Source organism: Arachis hypogaea, chromosome 17 (assembly GCF_003086295.3).
Source record: "Arachis hypogaea cultivar Tifrunner chromosome 17, arahy.Tifrunner.gnm2.J5K5, whole genome shotgun sequence".
NCBI lineage: Eukaryota > Viridiplantae > Streptophyta > Magnoliopsida > Fabales > Fabaceae > Arachis > Arachis hypogaea.
The window spans coordinates 24,946,324-24,971,428 of NC_092052.1; the positions used below are offsets into that span (position 1 = coordinate 24,946,324).

General features: G+C 33.2%; 2 protein-coding genes across 2 annotated transcripts; one reads left to right on the forward strand and one right to left on the reverse strand.

The window, feature by feature from the left end:
- Positions 1-6,961: 6,961 nt before the first annotated feature.
- Positions 6,962-9,002, forward strand: LOC140180536 (uncharacterized). The gene is made up of 5 exons (XM_072221759.1): positions 6,962-7,018; positions 7,115-7,397; positions 7,791-8,443; positions 8,596-8,785; positions 8,872-9,002. Exons 1-5 carry the CDS (start codon positions 6,962-6,964, stop codon positions 9,000-9,002), a joined length of 1,314 nt encoding a protein of 437 aa, XP_072077860.1.
- A 5,494-nt stretch (positions 9,003-14,496) lies between these two features.
- LOC112764812 (pentatricopeptide repeat-containing protein At1g03100, mitochondrial) lies at positions 14,497-18,224 on the reverse strand. Its single transcript, XM_025810610.3, has 3 exons — positions 17,824-18,224; positions 17,529-17,579; positions 14,497-17,021 (listed from the first exon to the last, which is right to left on the reverse strand). The coding sequence occupies exon 3, from the start codon at positions 17,013-17,015 to the stop codon at positions 14,667-14,669; it is 2,349 nt and encodes a 782-aa protein (XP_025666395.1). The 5' UTR covers positions 17,016-17,021; positions 17,529-17,579; positions 17,824-18,224; the 3' UTR covers positions 14,497-14,666.
- Positions 18,225-25,105: the final 6,881 nt, after the last annotated feature.

Here is a 25,105-nt window from a genome sequence, read left to right on the forward strand (position 1 = left end):
TAATGTGGATGGGAGTTTTGCTTGCTCAAATGCATCTCACAGTAAGTTCAGAGTCATCAACATAGCCTTGTCACTCACACCGCACAGACATTTAATATGATAAAGCTTCACCAGGAAAGACAACTTTGAGTATTTTGAGCAACCCGGATATAACTCATCCTCCCCATCCGCAAAAAGGTCGGTAAAATTCTAGGCCTCGTGACTTGGACCATTGTACAAGTACAGCAACTCCATATCATCGTCTTCTACATGTTCACCCGTTGTGGTCTCCTCGCTTCCGTGAGGCATTGTGAAGTTAAATGCCTCGTGCACCATTTGTACATATGGATTCACCTCAAATGTAGGTTTTTCAACCACTGGTGTGGAACTAGAGCTATCTTCACCTGGTTTCTCACCATGACGCAACCACATAGTGTATCCAGGGAGAAAGGGTCTTATCAACAGATGGTCGTACGCATCCTCTCTTGTTGACATATATTGAAACCCACATTGAGGACATGGACACTTTATCATGCCATCGGACGATGCATTCACAAATGCAAAGTCTAGGAACTTGTTAAGTCTTCGTCTATATTCTACACTATCTCGTGGCTTTAGAATCCAAGTTTTATCCATATCTATTATACGATGAAAAAATTTCAAACTAATTACAATTTACATAGAAATGAGAAGAATGAAACATATTAAAAAATATTAACACTCATGTCTTCAAAGATTTTTTTTTATATTTTACATCTGTTTGGATTTATTATTCATCATCATTTATTGTTTTATATTATTTTGTTTCTCCTATAAATCCAATGTTTATATATATTAAGATAAAAATATGAGTTTATAACTTGTTAAACACTAAAATAAAGTGTAAAATGCTTAGAATATTTTATTTGAGTGATATAATTTATTGTGTTTTACTAGGAGTTAAAATATATGTTGTGTTATTTACCGCGTATTTTTTGTGACATTTGTTTATACTTTGATTATTTTAAGCAATAATGGATGAGGACTTGTATATATTATGATTATAATCCACTGTTATTTTATACTCATTAGAAGGGAATAAATATTTGTCTTATGTGTTAGTTAAGTTAATATTATTATACATATTGGTTTGTGAAGATTTTTTTCATTTTCATTAATCAATATATTATTCATTAGGTTTAATTCAGATAGTGTTAATAGATACAATACAAGAACTCAATAAACACAAATTCAAACATAGCACAACTTTAACATTTCGATGCATACCTTGAATGTGATTTTCAAGAATTCAAAAGTCACACCCTAAGATAAACAAAAAAAAGACAAGGTTAAATGGATCAATATAGTGAATGAGACATTCTTATGCATGTAAAAATTAGTTTTAGATTATAAAAATATTTGTATTGAGGTGTAAAAAATATTAATCATAAACAAATTATAAACAAAACACTTACTAAAAAGTAAAATGTTTAGTAAAAGTAGTGTACAACTGTGAAATTAGTAAAATTATTATTAAATTTAGTACTCTACATCATTGTAGTTATAACATAATTCCAAAAATAACAAAAATAGTTTGATTGTATAAAAAATAGATTATTATTTAATAAAATTGTCTGATAGTTAATTTTTTATTATGTTAAATTAAGAGACCAAATTTGTAGCATGGACAGTTTTTAAAAAATCAGGTATTAATTAATTTAATATTAATTTTAGTAAGTAAACTATAATTACACAGTATTTCATTAATTTGGACATAATTAAACTCAACTCAAGATGATCTCATCCTAATTATTTATGTTAATATTTTCAATTAGTTAAATAAGTTTTTTTGTTCCAAACATGTAAAATGAAAATAGAGACATAATTGACTATTTAGATATAAATAACTAATAAGCTATGTTACTTATTAGTGAGGATATAAATTGGATTAATAGATGCTTATGTAATATATTATTCCATATACTCAGTGGAGTGAGTACTAATTAATACTAAATAGAGGAACTCAATAAATACACTTCCAAAAAGAAAATAAATTATTTAATTAAGAATTAATATAACATATATGTAGGATTGATATTTTTAATAAAAAAATGAATACATTAATATTGATTCAGTATGTCATATTTGTTATCGAAAAACAAAGCAACAGGGTCGTCGACTAAATATCAACCAGTTATAAAACAAATTATCACTTATTTATTACTCATTTTCTCCATTGTATATATATTATATAATATATAATATAATTAAGAATATAAAAATTCTTATAAAAAATTATGTATTAAAAATTGAAATAAAGAAAAAGGAAGGGTTAAAAATGTGAGATCTTAAGACATATCTTTCTGTGACATCAATGGTAAGTAGGTTCGGAGCTTTAGTGGTCTATTGATCGAAATCAATAGTTTTTTCTAGATGCGTTGATATTCATCTTTTTTAAATTATAGTTAATAGAATATAAAATTTATTGTAAAATTTGTACATTTAAAAGATAAAATTTATAATAAAATTAGTACTCTATACATTTGTAGTTGTAAAATAATTCTGAGAATAATAATATTAGTACGTAACTTTAAAAGAAGTGTATTTTGTAATAAAATGGTCCGATAATTAATTTTTTAATTTTAGTAAAAAAGATATGTTCATATGTAACTTTGGCGATTTTGCAAAACAACTAATTTTAATTTATTTAGTACTAATTTTAGTAACTTAGAACTAAGTATATTCTATTTAAAATATTTTTCATAAGTAAACACAATCTAGAATCATCCAATTTTAAATGTATTTTCTCAAGTTTTCCATTTGCCAAAACTTTCAATTGTTACGAACATATAATATGAAAATAAAAAAAAATTGACTATTAGATAATAATAAATAATAAGTAATATTAAATATTTGTGAGGAAAGAAATAACAAAAATTGGAAGTATACTATGATGACAAAATAAAAGAATTGATGATATAAAAGGTGTCAAAAATTTACTAGTAAATCATTACTCACCTTGTTTATGTAGTTGAAAGATGCTATGAATTTTGGGTTGAACTTGTGTTTTGAATTGGATTTGCTGCTATTATCAGTTCAATAATCCATGTTTCATAACGTGGTTAATGTAAGTTTCAATGGTCTCATAAGCAACAATACTTTGCAATTTGATGATTTTTCATGTAATTGGTTTAAAAAATCGTGTTTGGTTTAGAAGAGAGCAAGTATGAAGTGTTTGCTTGCTCAAATGGAATGCTATATGTTTCCTTTTGTTTATTTGATGATTAGTGGTTTTGGATCTGAGAAAATGTGATTGTGGTTACGGTTTATTGTTGGACTGATTATTTTTTTATTTTTGTTTTTGGTTATGATTTTTCTGATCTTGGTTAAGGTTGATGGTTGGACTGTTTTCTATTGTTGTGTAATTATTTGTTCTGTTTTTTATTATTGTTGATATTTAGGTCACGATCTGCTTCTGCGTATTCTGAACTTCTGGTTAGTCGTATTCTACTTGTCAATTAGACCGTTTAGCCACTCCTTTAACTCTTATGGTTAAGAATTATATTCTTGATATTATTCCTCGTATTAGCATCAATTCTGGATGGTAATGGTATTCAACTCCTTCGAAGACTTATTCTACTAAGGACAATTATTATTGGCTCTTGAAGCGAAGGTTTCATTGGAGTGATAATCTTAATTGAAATTGGTTGTGGTGTTCAAAACTACCAGAGAAGATTAAAATTCTTTTTTGGCTCCTGCCTATAGCTTTCTTTCTTTCTCATCGTGGCTCGACTTTTTCAAATTCTTGCCCGCTATGCAATGTGCAGAGGGAGGCTATTTTTCACTGCTACTGTGGGTGTTATAGAATTTGTAATATCTAGTCCATCTTGGGTGTGTCTTGGTTGGGTGGCGACAGTTCCTCGATAGATCGCGCTACCATGTTGAGCTACTTTTGGCGGAAGCTTCTGAAAGAGGAATTCATCTTCTTCTATCCTCAAGAGGACTAGTACGACGAAAAATTTATTTTTATTGCTCAGATACTTGCTCAAGAGTTGCATAATATTAGGATCTCAAATAGCTTTTTGCAGGTGTAAGGAGCTGATGTTAACTGGTCTCTTTTCTCAGCGAGCATGGTGAAGGTAAATTGCGGTGGCAGCATTTTTCTTGATAACAATCTCGTCGATTTTGGTTGTGTAATTAGTTTTGACGATGGTTGTTGGAAGAATGGTTGCTCTGGTTTCCTCCTTATTTAGAGTATTTTGCGTTGTGAGCTTTTTGTTGTGCGAAAGGGATTGGTTATTGCTTGGGAGTGTGATTATAAGGCGATTGTCATTGAAACGGACTCCACAGATACTTTTTTACTACTTCAATTTGATTCACAGTAGGTTTTTGCATTGATGGTGATTTACTTGTAAAAGTTAGAGAATTACTAAGTTTTAATTGGGAGGTTCAAGTTAATATTATTAGAAGGGAGACTAATGTTATAGCTGATCTGTTAATTAAGAAAGGAGTTGGGATAGTGCTGAATTTGTTGAGTGGCTGCAGTCTTGGAAGGAGCTGCGTGAAGCTTTCCGTCGTAACCTTCAAAAATTGAGTTGATTTCTATTTTTCTTTTAACTTCTGTGCCATGTTGTAAAATTTTCTAAAACACCAAAAAAAGAAAAAAGATATTTAGATAGATTTTTCACTGAACATTTTTCTTTCAAAGAGTAAACTCAAGGCTCATTATTTTGAATATGATTATAATGTGCGTGTAACGCTGAGTTATGGAGGTATGAGGGGTTAATTCAGTGTTGTGACGATGTTAGGTATTCAAAGTTAGGGGAAAAAAATCGGACCGTCCAATTTGTTTGCAGCAGAAAGGGGAACACAAATCGGACGGTCCAATTTGTGTGTGCTAAAAGAATTTCAAATCAATGTTTGTATAATAATCGGACGGTCTTATTTCATACATGCAATATTTTTAAATTCGTATATAACTAAAATCGGACAGTTCAATTTTAGTGCTATAAAAAATTTAAACCGGTTAAAATGCGGTCGAACCGTCCGATTTCTGTGTTTATATATACCCAAAGTTGGCCGAACATGTCCATTTCTTCTTCATCTCTCAATTCTCTCTTCTAAAACCCCTCTGGTTCTTTCTTCTTCTTCATTGTTTCAATAGCAACAATACTAAGATTGAGTGTTTGATGTGAATATATCAGAATGGATGATAGAGTGATATTAAAAATTTATTATCATGGACAGATTTTGTTACAAACAGTTGAAGGAGTGAAATTTGTGTGTGAAAATCTGATAAACCGCAATTTTATGGTTTATCTTGTGTTGAATTTGATGGATTTTATCAATGTTTTTCACACTTATTCATATAAAATGCATGTTTTTGTAATTTCTTCCTAATTATACTTCATAGTTCAAAATATGCTTCTTTAACCTTAAAAATGATAAATTCTAATCTTCTCTTATTACCATTCGATGCCGTAATGTGTTTGTTAAGTGGTTTCAGGATCTATAGGGTAAGAATGACTCAGAGGATAGAAAGGAAGCATGTAAAAGTGGAAGGAACATGAAGAATAGAGATTTGGATAAGCTGGTGTCGACGCGCACGCGTGACCTTCTGCGTACGCATGACTTGTGAAGAGCTCATCCGACGCGCACGCATGACGTTCAGCACGTGGCTCATTTGTGAAAAATGTGGCTGGCAATTTCTGAGAGGCTCCAGTTCCAATTCCAACATGACTCTGAATGGGAAAAGGCCAAGGACTTAGGGGGGAAAAGGAGGCAACAACACACACACAACCTAGTTTTTTGGAGTTTTTGTTCCTTGTTCTCTAGAGAAAGAAACTCTCACCTCTCTCTAGGGTTTTGCTATATTTTGATCATCTTGCTGGAATTTAAGAATTGGAGCTTGTTGATCGCGGTTTATTTGTTCCACTTTTAGTTTTTCTAGTTCTAAGTTTGTTTAGTTTCATTGTTATTGTCACATTCTTCTTCTAGTTCTCTTTCATTTCTCTTTTTATGAACCTTGTTGACTTTGAATTTTTATTAATGGAATGATGTTCTTTTTTGTTTTACCATCTTAGTGGAATTTATATTATAGATAATTGTTGATTGATAGCTTTAATTTCTCTTTGAATTTGCAATCTAGCCATGTCTTTAACTATTGCCTACCAAATGTTTGACAACTTGTTTTTACCAATTATGGAGTAGTTTTCCCATACTCTTGGCCTAGGTGAAAGGGATTGAGTAACGTTGAGTCATTGAGTCTAAGTGGATTGATGGTTTGGGTCCCTTGTTGATCAATTTGATGTCCATTAAGACTGACCTACTACTAAGCTAATTAGTAACTAGGTTGGGACTTATGGTTGATGATTGATCAAGCCTATTTGACTCACCTGAAGCATAGAGGTAGACTTAGTGGGTTTGGCCCCTCATAGTCGTCAATATATAGTTATTAGACAAGGATAGTGATCTCAATTCTCAAGCCTTAACCAAGAGTTCTTTATTATTCATACTTGAAAAAAACCCAAATCCTACTTGTTTACTTCTTGCTTTAGTTAGTTTTAGTTGGTTAATTATTTCTAGAATAGAATCATATTTATATATTGTCTTATTAAATTGCCATTTACTTAGCTTTTATGTTAATTGTCTTGATTTAATTTCTTGCAATTTAAGATTTTTGCATGTTAAGTTTTGCTAAGTTTACTTTCCTGTTTATGATTCTCAACCCTGGATTTCCAACCAACTTTAATTCACATGCTTGCCCATTCTCTTGAGGACGACCCGGGAGTAATACTCTCGGTTAATTTTTATTGGGGTTGAACCTGTAACAACCACATTAACTTTGATCGAGGGTTAGTTGTCGGTTTGGAACTGTACCCGCAACGTGATTTTCATTGATAAATTTCTAGACCGACGATTTGCCCGACATCAAAATCCGTTAGATATCGTTATTCTATTCACATTGTCGTCTAAAGAATTAAAAGGTGTGATTTGTGAGAAAATGGGTTCTCAAATATCTAGGAGAGTGTCGTGCATTTTGTACAGGTATCTTATATCCGTATTTGGTGGGTTCGTTCAGTTTCAAACCAAATATGTAACAGATGAAGCGAGCATGCAAGATATGTTTTTAGTGTATATGGAAACTTGATCACAGATATTGTTCATCGAGCTGTATATTGAGTTCGAACAATCTGAAGCAGACCGAAATATTGAGTTGGAAGATTATAATAGTGATACCAAGGAGGAGTTTGAAAGTAACTATGAGGTCATTGATCCGGTTGGAGACATAGATCAGGCTGACAACACTATGGAGGTAGATGTGGCGGAGGTGGCAAATGCACTAGTAAACCAACGTCCGTTTGTGGAGCCTACTTTTATGCGCTCGTTGGATTTGGAGGCCATGCATGCACCGAAATTTTCTCAGTATATGAATGCAGGTATGTATTTTTGATACAATGTATGATAGATAAATATTGCAGATTGATTAGATAGCATGACCAACATGTGATCTGTGGAATATCAATTGATCATGTAAGATTTTTTTATTTAGTAAGTAGCATTTGATTGATTATTTATTTTTATTTATTTATTAATTATTTATGTATATTTTATAATTTATTATATATTGTGGTTAATAATTTATTATTACTTATTTATATTTATATTTTGGATAACGACAAATGTTGATAGATTTTATATTTATATTTATATTTATTTTATTACTTATTTATATCTATATTGTAATTTATAATTTACAGAAAGATTTTAACTGTTAAGACATATATTTAACAATTATTTATCGAAATACATATTTTGTGGTGTGAATGTAGCAGAGCTTCCTGTTGTGGCGGATGGTGAATTCACCGTGGGAATGAAATTCAGTTCTAGGGAGGCAGTGATTAAGGCGATGAAAGATTATACAATCCGTCGAGGCGTAAATTATCGGGTGTATGAGTTGGAACCAATGACATTCTATGCTAAATGTACACAATACGGCGTTGGTTGTGACTGGCTGATCAGGGTTAGTAAAATGTGCAAGAAGTACTATTGGGAGATAAGGAGGTACAATGGTAGTCACACTTGTACTAGAGCAACCATTTCTCACGACCATTCGAAGCTGGGTTCCAACATAATTGCAGAAGCAATTAAGCCCTTAGTAGAAGTTGACCCATCTATAAAGGTGCAATCAGTCATTGCGGAAGTACAGTCCAAGTTTAACTATACCATAAGTTATCGCAAAGCATGGTTAGCAAAGCAGAAGGTAGTGGAGTCAATTTTTGGCGGTTGGCAAGCTTCATATGAAGCTTTTCCCATATGGTTTGAGGCCATGTGTCACAAAGAACCAACAGCAGTCGTTCACTTTGAAACAATGCCTGCATACCAGGGTGATGACTTGGTTCCTAATATCTGTGTTTTACATCGAGTCTTCTGGAGTTATTACCCTTGTATTAGAGTATTCAGACATTGCAAGCCAATAGTGCAGGTAGACGATACTCATTTGTATGGAAAATATAAGGGTTGTTTGTTGGTTATAGTTTCACAGGATGGCAACAACAATATAGTGCCTATTGCATTTGCTATAGTGGAGGGAGAGACATCTGAGGCGTGACACTTTTTTTCAGTAACTTGCGACAGTATGTGGTGACACGTGACAATGTGGGCCTTATCTCCGATCGACATGAGTCCATCAACTCAGCTATTGCTCGGCATAATGGAGCCTGGTCTCCTCCTAGAGCTTTCCACATGTTTTGTATCAGGCATATAGAGTCAAACTTCCTGAGGAAGTTCAAGGCTCCGTACTTACAAAAGCTTATCGTCAATATAGGTAAATTTGAATACAACAAAATTTGTTATTGTTTCAGATTCTGTTATAATGCATGTTTTTACAAGGAGGCCTTTTGTTTATCATAGGATATTCGAGGACGGTTCGCGAGTACAAGATGCGTTATCAGCGATTATGCGAACGTGGTGAGGCTTACACTAACTGGCTAGACCGGATCCCACGTGAACAGTATGCTTTGGCGTTTGATGGTGGTTACTGATAGGGTTATATGACCACCAATCTAGTGGAATGTATCAATTCGGTCTTGAAAGGAGCACGCAATCTCCCAGTCACTACACTTGTTAAGGCAACGTTTTACAGGCTTAATGAGTTATTCACAAGAAAAAGAGCTGAGACTGAGGCTCGTATTAATGTTGGACATGTATTCTCTGAGCTTGTGACTTCTAAATTTCATGCGAATCAGCGGGCATCAGAAAATATCCAGGTTAGTTGCTTTGATAGACAAAATGACGTATTTGAAGTATGTGAGATGCCGAGTGGAGTGGAGTATGTAGTTGACCTACGTCGAAGAGTATGTGACTGTGGTGAATTTCAAGTGGACCGGATTCCGTGTCAACATGTATTTGCTTGTTGTGCAAATCAGCGGCTTGATTGGCAAGTGTACGTTCATGACGTATACAAGATGGACCAAGTTCAAAGAGTATACCGAGCTAGGTTTAGGCCACTAGAGAATCCAACAACGTGGCCTGTTTATTGTGGACCTCAATTCATAGGCAATTCATTTCTCAGACAGGTTACCAAAGGTCAGCCAAAAATGACCCGCTTCTTAAATGAGATTATCACATATTAACATTCATGAATCCTACAAAACGTAGGCATATATCATATTAATCAAATATAACTATAATTAATTAATTAATAATATTTAACATTTTTCCAATCTCATTATCACATAAGCAGTATAATATAATTAATAAAACTTAAATAAATCTAAAATATAAATCTAATTATTATTATTATATCCAATAAAACTATATTTCTAATATCTAATTTTTATTTATTTCTTAATAATAATTATTATTCGTTATTTTATATTTATATAACTAGAATTTTAAACTTAAATAAATCTAAAATATAAATCTAATTATTATCATTACATCCATTAAAAATATATATTCTAATATCTAAACCTATTTATTTTATAATAATAATTATTAATCATTATTTTATATTTATATAACTATATTAAACTCCTCAATATTATTATTATTATTATTATTATTATTATTATTATTATTATTATTATTATTATTATTATTACCGTACCGCAAATTTTTTTTAATCATACAAAATTTATTAAATTCATTTTATAATTTACTGTTACTAACATAATTAACTACCTAAACCAGGCTAAATTAAATTAAACTAACGGTCACAATAATAACAATAATAATAATATATCTCAGTTAATTAATTACTTGCTTATTTCACTAATTATATTTAGAAAACTTCAACATTTTAACTAACTTTCAGTACAATACAATAAAATAAATTTTAATTACACATCTCTCTAATTAACAAGATACACTAATTAATAATTAAATATTTAAATAATATATTTATAATAACAATTAATTTAATTATTATTCAAAATCTTTAAAATTTAGGACAATTTTCCATAATAAATAAAGTAGCTTCCAATATTACCAATATACACAATTTGCAAAATGGATATCAAAATGCATTTTTCTCATAAACTATGTAAACCGCGACAGGGGACCCGCGGTTTACAAATACACGAAAACCGCTACAGGGGTGTCGCGGTTTACGTTCTAAGCCAAAATTAACATAATCCGCGATAGGGGTGTCGCGGTTTATGTGTGAATGAGTAGTGTGCATAAACCGCGACAGGAGTCCAGCGGTTTATGCGTTAGTATAAATACGTTTCAGGGTATCGCGGATTATTCATTTGTAGTTGTTTCCAGGTTTTTAGAGAGAGAAGGAGATGTTTTCTAGAGAAAGAAAGAGAGAAAAGTGTGGGTTGGTTGAGCTTGTTCGGGCCGGGACTCTGGTGGAGGAACGCAGTCTTTACAGGCTCAACGGCGTTGCGCTCGTTGCTGGCAGCATAAACGAAGAGGTTAGTTTGGTTATTTTTAGTTGATGTATTTCGTTTAATATTTTTCCAAGGCTTATGATTTAGGTATTTAAATTTAGATTTAAATTATTATTTTAAAATCATAAAATTTAGTATTTAATTAATTTAAATTAATGTCTTGAATTATTTATGCAGGTTTTATTGAATTTTGTGATTAGAAAATAGGAGCTGTATGTTACCTGTTTAAACTTTAATATTGTATTTTTTGTGTTAGATTACTTTAAATTAGTGTTGGATTTTTTATTTGTTTGGTTTCTTCTGTCACATGCTCCAGCCGACTAGGTGTATTTATAGTGTCCGGAGGCAGCAGAACATGCCTCTGCATGACATGATCATACCATATCTGGAGAGGGCTGGTTTGTACCACCTGGCGAGGCTCAACGCGAGGTGGTTCTAGTTGGATGAGCCCTTAGTCAGCGCTTTCATTGAGAGGTGGCGTCCTGAGACACATACCTTTCATATGCCTTTTGGAGAATGCACTATCACGCTGCAGGATGTAGCATACCAGCTGAGGCTGCCCGTGGATAGTTTACCTGTATCCGGGTGCCTTACAGATTTTGAGAAGCTTATGGAAGAAGGCAAATCGGCATGGGAGTGGTTTCAAGAACTGTTTGGCGAGCTTCCACTACAGAATAAGGTAAAGCAGTATACAGTCTACTTCACCTGGTTTCATGAGAGGTTCAGGGTGTTGCCGGATGATGCTACAGAGGATACCGTACGCATATATGCACGGGCTTATATTATGATGCTGCTTTCCACTCAGAATCGAGATGGGGGTGGGTGGCCCCATGGTAGCCTTACCGTTAGGAAAGCCGGGTGTGGCGGCAAGGCATTGAACAGTCTCGCTCTTGTGAACACTGATCATAAGTGGCAAAAGCCGCCGGAATTCCAATTTATTGTCTATAAGCTCTCTCACACACTAATCCCTACGGGTTAAGAAAGAAATTTTTCTCGCCCTAAAAGTTCTAAGGACTAGCCGCATCTTTATCTTTATGATCTCAAGGGTCAGGACTTTTTGTCCTATCCAAAATTGCATAAGTAAAGATAAGTACAAGAGTGGAGATCGGCTTCATATACGGTGGTTGCCCTTTGTGATGAGGCTTGATGATATGGGCAGTTATAGTTGGGGGTCGGCAGCGTTGGCTTGGCTATATCGTTGCATGTGTCGGGTGGCCAACAGAAACGTGACAAACTTGGCAGGCCCCCTGCAGCTACTGCAGTCATGGATTTTCTGGCGGTTTCCTAGCCTCAGGCTGCGGGGATTCGACGCCTATTCCTTCCCATTGGCTTCTAGGTATACATATCTGCACAGTTAGACTTGAACTGTAACTTTTTTTTATTATGGTTCTACCTGTTAACTAGGTCATTAGCAATTTATACATGTGTATAACATTGTATTCGTTCAGGCAGGAGCCGTAGCTCTGTTTATTTTATGTTTTCATTGATGATACCTATGTATGTCTGATTTGTCGTGTACTTTTGTATTATGTGATGTTTCCATGGACTTATGTATGTGTTACGTATGTTTTATTTACCATGGACTTAGTTTATTTTATGTTTCTGTACACTGCTCATTCACGCATAAACCGCTGGACCCTTGTCGCACACTACTCATTCACACATAAACCGCGACACCCCTATAGCGGATTATGTTAATTTTAGCCTAGAACGTAAACCGCGACACCCCTATAGCGGTTTACGTGTATTTGTAAACCGCGGGTCCCCTCTCGCAGTTTACATAGTTTATGAAAAAAAATACATTTTGGTATCCATTTTGCAAATTGTGTATATTGGTAATATTGGAAACTACTTTATTTATTATGATAATTTGCCCTAAAATTTATTTTATTCTACTGTTCCCTTCTAACAATTAATAATTATATAAATATTAATATATACCTACACCACTTAATAATAATTAGAGAAAAGGATAAATAGGTCCCTGACCTTTTGTCCCGCGGACATTTTCGTCCCTGACCATTGAAAAATACTTTTAAGTCCCTCACCTTCACAAAACTTGGACGGATCAGTCCCTCTGTCCAAATACCTCCGTCAGGGACCGATCCGTCCAAATGTCTCTGTCAGGGACTGATCCGTCCAAGTTTTGTGAAGGTCAGGGATTTAAAAGTATTTTTCAATGGTTAGGGACGAAAATATCCGCGGGACAAAAGGTTAGGGACCTATTTGTCCTTTTCTCTAATAATTAATACAATAAACTAATCTTAATGTTATTATTATTATTTAGATTAAATTAAATTATTTAGTAAAAAAAATTACATAATCAGAATGACCAAGATAATTAACAATATGTAGTTCTGGACGATTAACATCTTTTATTTTTGGTATTCTTGGCATTGTTGATTTTTGTTCTTCCTCCTTGCAGCAGCTTCTTCTTCAATTTTAGCTTTGCACCTTCAATGGAAAAAGAGAATGGGAAGAATGTGGGCGGGGTTGGTTGCTGGAGAATAAGGGGGTTCGAGTGGGGTTGAAAGGGATGGGTGGGTGGGGTTTCTTGGTTTTGAAAGTGGATGCACGGACCGGCTTGCTGCATGCATGACATGTGGCCGTTGGTACGCAAATCGGACGGTCCGATTTGTGTAACCCTGAAGTCCGTAATCGGACTATCTGATTACTTTCCTGAAAATCGGACCATCCGATTATTTCATCGCAGCCACCACACCCTAGTGAAACATGCCAGACTCCAATATTGTTGGTATACACGATGCTGGGCTCCATATCAAAATAAAAAAAAGTGTAAACTCAACTCTTATTTTATTCCATGTAAATGCTAGCACAATAAAACCGTGAATAAATTAATTTTCAAATTAAATTGGTTTAAGACGTATTTTTGTTGGTGTCTTGGTTTAAGAATTAAGATGTATTTGCTTTCGTAAATTAGATTCAGCAGTATATTCTACCATAAAATTGAATATTTCCACCATAAAAAAATGAATCAACTCATCGTGTTTTGGTTGATCAAATTACATCTACCTGGCCGAAAAAAATGTGTTTTATATAATTATTATTCTTATTTAAATTATATTTATAGATATTATATGACATTATTTTTATTTCTAATTTAACTCATTCATCTTATTTACTAAAGTTTTTTTTTTATTTTAATGAACAATAGTGCATTAATTACAAAATACAATGAAACTAACAAGTAACAAGCAGTATTTCTATTATTCTATGCAAAATGAAGGTGATATGTGTCTTGTAAAACTAGCAATAAAATCAACTACCGAAATATAGAACATCAGTGCATTTGTATCCTTAGCATTGGAAGGAAAAAAACATAGGAAGCCAATTGAATTTGTCACTAATGAGATAATGCTGTTTACAGAATACAGCAGTATATTAGACTATGGCCAAGTGAAAATCGATATTTTGTACAAAGTCGGAATTTAAATAAAGAAAAAAAATAATGAGAATTGGTTAAGAGAGAAATGGTTTTAGACTATGTAGTGAGTGTTTCCATGTTTGTTTCCTCGACCTTCATACTAAACCTGTTATGTGGTGTGAGCATATGTTACAAATTCTTCTATTTGTTACAACCAAATTAATAGTAATACAGAAAATCTAGAAGTCTGAAAACTTTCCTATAAAAACAATGTGTTATCCTTTGCATATTGACATTACATATTTACATTAGTGTTTTAACCCATAAATTCATGAAGGAAAATCTGAGTATAAAAGTTTACATGTCAAATTTCGTGAAGATGATGGCTTAAAAGAGAGAATACTTGATTGTTGATTCTCACTTTTTCAAGTCAAGCCTACCCATCTTTTGAAAGACAGTGCCGCTTCTCTTTTTATGAGTTGGGATTCTGTTTGAACCTTTGGAGCCTTACCTTTGTATAGTGTTTTGTGATATTTCAAGAATAGCATTCGGTACTTGTACTTGTCAATAAACATGTTCCCTTTTTCCATCATTGTCACAACTTCATTCGCTCGAGCAAAGAATCCACCCCTCACAAAAGTATAAAGCACAGAATCGAGAAGTTCCTGATCAAACTTCATTGAGATTGCGGAAGCAAGAGATTTCATCTCACCCCACAGCTCTGTCACTTCAAGATACTTCCCTCCAACAGCAGCATACCCAGTCACCATAGAATGGAAAGTTTGTGCATTCGGTGTGTGGCCTAAGCTTCTCATCTTCTTCAGAGCATTCTCTGCATCTTGCATCAGTCTCTTCTTGCAAAAAAAATGGATTACGTTGTTCCAGTCATGAACTCCATAATCCACACTCTGTCCTTCCTTGATTTCCTGCAACAGCCCTTTCAGTAGTGCGGCTTCATCGCTCTTTGTACCAGGTTTAGCCAGCATGCTAGAGTCTAGTTGATTAACTTTCGGAATCCTAGCCTCTTTCATCTCTTTAAAAAGTTGGAGTGCTCCATGTGTATCTTGCTGGATCACCTTGGATTGAATCATTGCCTCATAACAACTTGAGTCAAGTTGGATACCGGCCTTCTTAGCATCTCTCAAAAGTGACGTGACATCCATAGCCCTGTTTGCTCGACAATATGCTTTCAAAAGAGAGGCATATACAGATGAACCGGTTTTGACTCCAGCTAGACGCATCTCATCAAGAAGGTCATGTGCTTGATCTAACCATCCAAGTGAAATGCATGAATTGATGACATGAACCAAGGCTGAACTATCATTGGAAAATGGGGAATCTTCCCTTTCTGCTTTGAGGAGAAACACTGTCAAATCCTTCATCTTGCCAGTCTCTAAAAATGCTTTAACTAATTTCACATAAATCATTTCAGTTGGTTGAAGTATACCATGTACGGTTGTAATCAAGTCAAATTGCACCTGCAACTTCGCTAGTAAAGAATCAAGAACAGCTTTTGATTCTGCTTCGAGTTTTAAGAAATTTCGATCTCTAGAAAACTCCTCATAACATAAGACAGCATTGCCTGATGGCTTGTTATTTTCAAAACTATCCAACTCCCCATTGCTTCTCAAACTCTGGAGAGAAGCCAGTCCAGGAGAATATTTATTATCAGTTGTAGCAGCATTAACCATAAATTTGGCAGCTGCAAGAGAATTCCTTGCTTCCTTAGCCTTCCTAAGCATTTCCAAAACCATGTTTGATGCGGATTCTAGATCCCCAAGTTTCAAATGGCACGTGAGTAAACAATTATAAAATTGTCGAAACTGAACATCAGTTAGATTTGGGGCTTCCGCTATGTGCCTTTGCAGCTTCTTAAGCTCTTCTCTTCGCCCATTTCTCTCATACACGTGTGCCATTATTATCAGTAAATTTGCATCAGCTTTGGCACCAATTCTCGGCATCAAATCAAGAAGCTGCTCTGCTTTCCTAGATGTCTCAGATAAGAGACACCCTGCCAAAGCAATGTTAAAAGCTGTAGCATTAGGCTTCATGGCTATCAAAGGTGCATTGCTCTTTTTACGCGGATCCACTCTATTGTTTTGGAACAAATAACCTATTTCAAGAATCAACTCAGCAGCAAGATAACTTCCATCAGCTGTTTGTGACATGTGGGCCAAAACAGCAGACCAAGCATTAACTGGGGGGAAAAATTCCATATCTATCATTTTCCTCAAAATAGTTGATGCAAGAACAGGTAGTCCAGCTTTTGCAAGGCCAAAGCTAAGGTATATAAGAACCTCCTTTTCTAACAAAGTTTGTTTGCCTTCCTCAATAGCTCGATCTACCAATTCATAAGCCCTTTCTAACCATTGCATATCAAGGCCATCCACATAACTTGTTACCAGTTGGTTGAAGACAGATTTTCTAGGAAATCCCTCCATCTGCATGTGTTGTTCAAATAACTTCCACGAATAACCTAATTGATTCCCCGCGATAGCATTTTGTATTTCCAGGCTTACTTTTGCTGGGTCTCGAGCCTGGACCAGAATTGTTTCAGGCACACTTGAGAAATAAAGTTCTTGAAAGGTAACTTTATTCTCTAATCTGAGAAGACGTGCTTGTGAACTTGAGTTGGCTAAATAAGAGCTAATAGATTTAACAATTGGTTTGTGACAGCTGTTGTTGAAAACTTGGGCAACACTATGACGGCGATTGGCAATAATGAAAGCAGAAGTGATATCTGGCCTGATTTTAAGTTTTCTGATTGTAAGCATCTTGAACTGTCAAAAATTTGCAAAGCAAGATCCCAGATTGAAGTCAATCAAAATCTGTAGATTGGCAGTGCTTGTTATCGAATTCCATAGACCATACAAATAACTCATGATATAAACCACACGGAATAAGTATTATCGTGCATTGAAAAAGGTTTAACAAAAGTATGTTTCCCTTTTTTTTTAATTAAAAAAAGCCGCAGAAAGAGATTTTGTATCAAACAAAACACTCATAATCCCTAACATATATTCATGAGACAAAGGTAGTAAAACTCGCGAGTCTAACTAAACCTCTAGAGCTCTCATAGACTTGACTCGCAAAGTATTCTACATTAATAATTTAATTTCACCAATTACCAATCCTGAAAAACATATCAAATTATCAATATCAAGTTTCAACATCAACATCCTAAGTTCCTAACCTATGTATGCTATATCAAACTATCAATACCAAGTTCCAGCATCAGATACGTAGATTCATAATTAGTAACAAATAACAAGTAACGTCAGAAATACCTGAGTATACGTGAAAACATGTTTGAGCCCGAGTCTTCTCAATTCTACGACCTAAACCCCTAACTTGTACAAGTTAAGTTAACTCACTAGTTTGACAGACAAGAGACAACCATAAAAAAATTGAGACCGAAATTTTCAAAAGAAGGTTAAACAGCAACTCAGAAATAGCAAACTTATTATTAATTAGGATAAATAAATCACATTAATAGAAACTTGTTATTAATTAGGATAAACTCAAATTCGTTAATGATGAAGCAAATTCAATGAAAAAATTGAGAGAGCAGTAAGTCTTAACCAGGGACGAGGGAGGGCAGCAACCACGGCGGAGAAGGTGGGAATCGACGGGGCTAAGAGGTGAGCAGAGATGGCCGGAAAGGAGAGCAGAGAGGCAAGTAGACCAGCGGGTGGCAGAGATGGGGGTGACAGTGATGCGGAAGGGCAGAGACACTGGCGGCAGCGACCCGGGCGGACAGATACGTTGGCGGACAGAGACGCTAGCAGCAGCGCGCAGGCGACAGAGACGCGGGCGGCGACGCAGGAGGAGATGCGGAGAACGGAGCAACAATGCCTGAGGCGAAGACTCTGGCGGAGTTGGAAGACAGAGAAGGAGAAGGAAGGGGAGAAGAGGAAGGTAGCAGAGGAAGGCGGCAGCAGCAGGAGCCAAGGTAGGCGCTGGGTTGTATTGAAGAGGACTAATTCATATGTTTTTTTTTTAATTTAATTATTTTAAAATAAAATTAATTAAAATATTATTTATCAAATACTTATATTAAAAGTTTGATTGAAAGTAAATATTTATTGAACATTTTTAGAAAATAAAATTTTGTTGGAGTTGAAATATATTATTAAAATTTTTTAATATTAGTTTAAGTGTTTAATAAAAAAATCTCAATAATGTAAATTTTAACTAAATAATTTTATTAATTAAATAATACTATATCACACTGTTGTTTATTAAATTGATTTAATATATATATATATATATATATGGTGAGTTCTGTGGTAGCCCAAGTATCCCATGACTAAAGGTGGCTAAGTATTGACTATCCAACCAAAGCTTGACATTTGGCAGGATTGTTTGAAAAAAAAATCTTTTAACCGACTCCCTAATCAATAGTTACATTACATACTGTGCTGTAAAATTTTTTCAATAACCATAATCAAATCCACCCCACCTCCTCAAGTGCATTACTATGTCACCGTTTCGGTTCTACTCAGTCCTCATCTTTTCGTTTGCCATCGCGTCCTCGGTTGCTGCTTTCCCTGCCTACGCCAGTCTCTTCACCACTACCGCAGCACAAGAAATATCTCTGTTCATCGCTGTCCTACCATCAGCGCACGTTTCCACCACTGTCAGCACTCTCAGGCACTTCTCCGCCATAAAATTGATGGAGGCGGTGCTCTGCAATGTCTTCGAAACTGTCTTGAAAATTTTAGAACGGACAAGCTCGGCTTTCGCTGACTGAGACATCGAAACCGAAGCCAAAAGTGACAAAATGCCGCCGTTAAAGCTCCTCAGTTCCGTCGTTCAGAAGCTTCACGAGCTGCGACAAAAATAAGCCTAGCATTTCTACCTTCCACACTTTCACCGTTTGGATTGAAAGTTTCCGGCAAAAAACTCCAAAACTCTAACAGATGTGACCTTCGATTTCACAGATCTCTTCTCAAGAGTAAGAGCAATCGGTGCTAAGCGGATCAAAAATAGCATTTTAGTTTTAAAATTACAAATTTGTCATTGGAATACTCAAATTTACCACACATTATAATCATTAATCAGGGAGTTGATTAAAAATTCTCTTTCAAACATTCATGCCAAGTGTCAAGCTTTGGTTGGATAATCAATACTTAGCCATCCTTAGCCATGAAGTATTTGGCCACCGTAGAACTCACCTCTATATATATATACTTTTAGATAAAATTTAACAAATTTTTTATTATTATGTGAAATTAAATTTAATACAATAATTTTTATTTTAATGTTAAAGCAAATATAAGACACACATCTATTAGTAATATATTAAAATAGAATTTAAGGTAGTCTTTAGATGCATTATTAGTTTTATATTGTAAAATAAATAAAAAAAGAAGATATATAGAATAAAGAAGTATAAATAATAGTAGTATTCACCATAATTACTATTTCATTATAGGGAAAGTATATGGAATCAAAAGATTATCAGCAAAAAATTAAACAAAATCATATTAATTTATATTAATAATTAATTTTAAATTTTTTAAATTTAAAATTTAAAAATTTAAAATTAATTAAGTAAACCTAATTAAAACCTAATTAAAATCTATAAAAGCCTTCATCTTTTCTTTCATATTAACTTACCCACCTCCAACAATCATATACACGGACCTCTTTCTCTCTCACCAATGCTGCTAGAAGCGCCGGCGACTTCCATGCTCTCCGCGACGCCCTCAACAAGCGCATTCAAGACAACCGCTTTAACACGAAGTCCACCTTCGACTTCATCACCGGCAAAACCTTCTCCTCTTCCTTCCTCGAAGAAGAGCTTAAATAAACCGACATTGCCGCGAAGTTTCTCGCTCCAACGCACTCCATCGTTGTGATTCTCTTTCTTCTCTTTTTTTTTTTTTTTGCTTTTGCGTTTTCTTTGTCGTTTTGAAGGTATACGACAGTGTTTTGCAAGTTACTCGGTGACACTCAGACCATGGTGAGACTTAAAAACGACGATGTGTTTAGGACAGTAAGTGGTCTCTCTGTAAGTGTGAGCGGTTTTCTGTTTCAGGGTGATAGGAGGATCCGCGGGGAGGGAGGGAAGGAGAGACATCAATCCAATCCATTCTCACATGCATTGTGTGTGTTTTTTTAATATAATATAATATGGATCTTGATGATGATGCAGGTATATTTGTACGGAGGTCGGGTTACATCTTGAAAGAATGAACTTGGGGAAGAATTGCTATTTGTCAGTATTAATTGTAAAAAAATATTCATTTTATATGAAAAAAAATATCATAATACTTAACAAAAGAAGCATTCAATTATATTTTAGCAAAAATAATTAAATATCTATTAAATTTAAAAAAAATATGAAATTCTTAAAGAAATAGAGACATTCATATTTGCAATAAAAAAATTCGAAAAATATATAAAAGAACATCCATTTAGTATGAAAAAGAAACATTCTGATACTTAGCAGAAGAAACATCCATATATATTAACTCGTAGAGATTTTGGATTCACCCAAAAGTATTTGGCTGATTTTTTGCTAATACCCTTTTGGTTCCCTAGCATTGCTCTTCATTATAATAATAGAAGTAATTTATATATTTACTAGTATTATATATATATATTGAAACTTAAGACCTACAAGATATATATAGAAAGAGAGAAACTTTTATATGTTATTGTAGTAGTGGGTGTGTTGTATCTCATGCTATGAAATCTTATTTATATGTGTACAAATTCAACTTTTATTAAAGGTTAGTGTTTGTAATAATCTTAAATCTTTTTCTTGAAAACTACAGTCGCCCCGTATCATTAATGGGCATCCACCTCATATCCACCTCATATTCTTATCAGAACACTTTCTAGTTTTTTACTATTATGTTACATCAGTTTAAGTAGCTAATTTACACAACTTGAGCACAATCTTTTATCTTTACATTATGCCATAAGATTTTTATTGTACTTTTATTTCCTCATACTAACCTATCTTTATATAATGTTATAGGATTATTTTTTAACCTTAATTTTTCATATTCTCGTAACCTTTATTTTTATGTAAATTACACTATTATTTTTAATTAAAATCTAATTTCTTCTCTTCTCTTTTCATACTCATCACTCATTCTTATATATAATATATAAATCAATATTTATTTCGCACATTATCTTTATTTCCTCTCACATAATCTCATACCTCTTTTTTTTTCTCTTTCTTTCTCTCTATTCTTACTAATTTTTTACACAATTAAACTTTGGTTAATGACCATAATTTTTATTTTTATTTTTAAATATACTAAACGTATGTATTAGGTGATTGTATTCATTAATTTTTTATTTCTTTGTGTAATTATATTTATAAGTTATATAATATCTTTGTTGCCTATATATCACTTCTTTTTTTAACAATTTTTACATTTTTTAATATCATTTTGTAATAATATTATTAAAAATATATGTTGTTATGATTCATGAAAAATAAAATTAAAAAATTGATGTAATTTTTAATTATCAAAAAATTAATAATATTCATACTTATATTTTATCTAATAATTTTATTGTTGTACCATAATATTTTAATATAATCTTAAAAAACAAAAATAACTATTTTAAAAATAAAAATAAAAATAATTATATAAAATTAGGTGAATAAATTTTAATTGAATATTTTTATTACTTATAGTTTAATTTATGTATAATTTTATTTTTTATAATTATTAAATTTTGAATTAATTTTTTTTTAAAATTGTCATTTATTATTAATTATTATAAAATTTAAATTAATTTTGATATGCTACTAAACAAAATTTTAAACTTCTTAATCAATTAAATTTAATCTATATTATTATTAAATTGAATTATAAAATAACGGTTATTTATAATTATTATCTATATTATATATTTTTTTGTATTTTTTTGTTGAATAATAATATTATTAAATTATATATAAATTATCAAATTAAATAAATATATTGTATAATATTTTTTATAAATTAACTTTTAAATTTAATATTTATGATCTAATATATCTTTAAATAATATATGTAATATTTTAAATTTATATTATATAATATAATTAATTTAGTTTTCGTCGCGCGAATCTTAATCTACTATGTATAATTTTACAATATTAGTTGAAATCTTTGTCCCACATATTGGTGCATAGATCAATCTCTAATCATAGAGATATATATTTTTTTAAAAGTTAAAGAGCTCAACACACTAAGTGGAGCAATCAGGTCAAACAACAGGAAAAGAAGAACAACTCCAAAAGGTACTAACAACCAACAGGAATGGGATCCACGGGTCATTTTCGGCATAGCCATCAACAACGTTAGGACGGGACACCACTCCATTCGTCGTAGCTAAGCCTGGTTATGTGAATAATATCTTCTACGCCTTTAGTTTGATTCTGAAATATCCTCCTATTTCTCTCCAACCAGATGTGCTAGATGATCGCACAGAAGCACCTCAAACACTGCTTTTGAACCTCTTTTCCACGCGGCTCCTTTATCCAACTTAAAAAATGGTCCTTCATCATCCTCGAAAAAGACCAGAACCCATTATTTTTATGTTTGAAATTTTAGAATCTAATTTTCGGAAATAACTAATTATTCCTAAGAATAATTTCTTATACAAAATTCTATGCCAATAAAAAAGTAAGTCTTTAATATTCTCATGTCAAGATAACAAAACTTAAGGTATATAAAATTACTATATCTCTCAATTATTATTTTTTTTTTCAATAAATTCTTTCTTTTATTGATATTTGGATTATTTCAGAAATTAAGACTTGATTTCCAAACACATGTATAATAAAACAAACGTATCAATGAATTTATTCTTAAAAATATTAATAATAATTCCAATCAATTTTAGCACTGAACAAACATTTTTTTTAGTGCTGGGGTATAATACTCCCAAACATCATATTCAAGAGAACATAATTTTTTAACATATATATTTTTAACCTTAAAACAACTGCCAACTAAATAATATTGAACCTTTGAGACTAATTAAAAACAATTTTTTTTTTTTGTTTAGATGCTACTGCGTAATGCAAGGGGGAAAAAAATCATCTTTGTAAAAAGTGACATTTATGTTGTAAAATAACTAAATAAATAAGAAAGAGATAACAAATATAAATATGAAATATAATTAAATAACTCTAGTAATATTCACCATAATTACTATTTTAATATAAAAGAGATGATTTATATATATATATATATATATATATATATATATATATATAATATATGTAATAACGTATGAAAGAAAGAGAGAAGAAAAGTAAGTGTAAATAGAGAGAGAATTGTTATTAGTGTATAAGAAGAATATTATAGTAAAAGAGGAGAGAGGAATGCTTTATTTTGTATTATTGTGTGTTGTACGTAAAGGCTATGATGCCTTATTTATAGTAGTACAAAATCAACCTTCATTAAAGGTTGGTCTTCAAATTTCTTTCTTGAAAATAAATCTCTTTGCATGGGAAAGATTATTAACCGCCCAATTGATAAATGGGCATTCATTTCATGTTTATCCCAACACTCCCCCTTGAATGCCCATTAAGGATTATGCCTCGTTAAAACCTTACTAAAGAAAACCCAATGGGAAAAAACCTTAGTGAAGGAAAAAGAGTACAATATCCTTTAGTGATGGGGACTGCCTCATTAAAAACCTTGTCAAGAAAAACCCAATGAAAAAAAAATCTGACCAAGGGAAAAAGAGTACAGTCTCCCCCTCTTGCCGACATCATTTAATGTCTCGAAATCGGCGCATTCCAATCTCATGTACCAATCTTTCAAATGAGGATTTTGGGAGTGATTTTGTGAATAAATCTGCCAGATTGTCACTTGAGCGGATCTGTTGCACATCAATTGTCCCTTGATTTTGAAGATCATGAGTGAAGAAAAATTTGGGAGAAATATGCTTTGTTCTATCGCCTTTGATGTATCCGCCTTTAAGTTGAGCAATACATGCTGCATTATCTTCAAACAGGATAGTTGGAGCTATCTTATGATCAATCAGTCCACATGATGACAGAATATATTGGATCAGACTCCTTAGCCAAAAACACTCGCGACTAGCTTCATGAATCGCCAGTATTTCGGCATGATTAGAGGATGTTGCAGCAATCGTCTGTTTCGTAGACCTCCATGATATAGCTGTTCCACCATATGTGAATAAGTATCCTGTTTGAGATCTCCCTTTATGTGGATCAGACAAGTATCCAGCATCTGCATAGCCAACTAGTTGTGACTTGGATCCATAGGGATAAAACAATCCCATATCAACCGTCCCATGAAGATATCGAAAGATTTGTTTGATTCCACTCCAATGTCTTCTGGTTGGAGAGGAACTATACCTTGCTAGTAAATTCACCGCGAATGATATGTCAGGTCGCGTATTATTAGCAAGATACATTAGTGCTCCAATGGCACTAAGATATGGTACTTCAGGACCAAGGATATCTTCATTCTCTTCTTTAGGACGGAATTGATCCTTTTCCACATCCAAAGATCTTACAATCATTGGGATACTTAATGGATGTGACTTATCCATATAAAATCTCTTCAAGATCTTTTCTGGCGTGTATTTGCTTCCGTGGCTATTTGCCCTACTGGGACATCAATTCGAATTGGGGCATTTTCCGCCCTGCCACGCTTCTGGCGTGAATTTGCTTCAGTGGCTACTTGTCCTACTGGGACGTCAATTCGAATTGAGGCATTTTTCGCTGGTATGTAAGATTTGGTTATCCTCTTTGTATCGGAAAATGCGTCGGGCAATTCATTTGCTATTCTTTGCAAATGTATAATCTTTTGAACTTCTAGTTCACATTGCCCTGATCGAGGATCTAAATGCATCAACGATGATGCAT

Excerpts from the sequence above, each read along its gene's own strand:
- LOC112764812 (XM_025810610.3), bottom strand. The coding sequence starts at position 17,015 with ATGCTTACAATCAGAAAACTTAAAATCAGGCCAGATATCACTTCTGCT.
- LOC140180536 (XM_072221759.1), top strand. The coding sequence starts at position 6,962 with ATGGGTTCTCAAATATCTAGGAGAGTGTCGTGCATTTTGTACAGGTAT. Across the intron at positions 7,019-7,114 it reads TGTACAGGTATCTTATATCC|ATATTGTTCATCGAGCTGTA; the intron begins GTATTTGGTGGG and ends ACTTGATCACAG. Across the intron at positions 8,786-8,871 it reads AAAGCTTATCGTCAATATAG|GATATTCGAGGACGGTTCGC; the intron begins GTAAATTTGAAT and ends TGTTTATCATAG.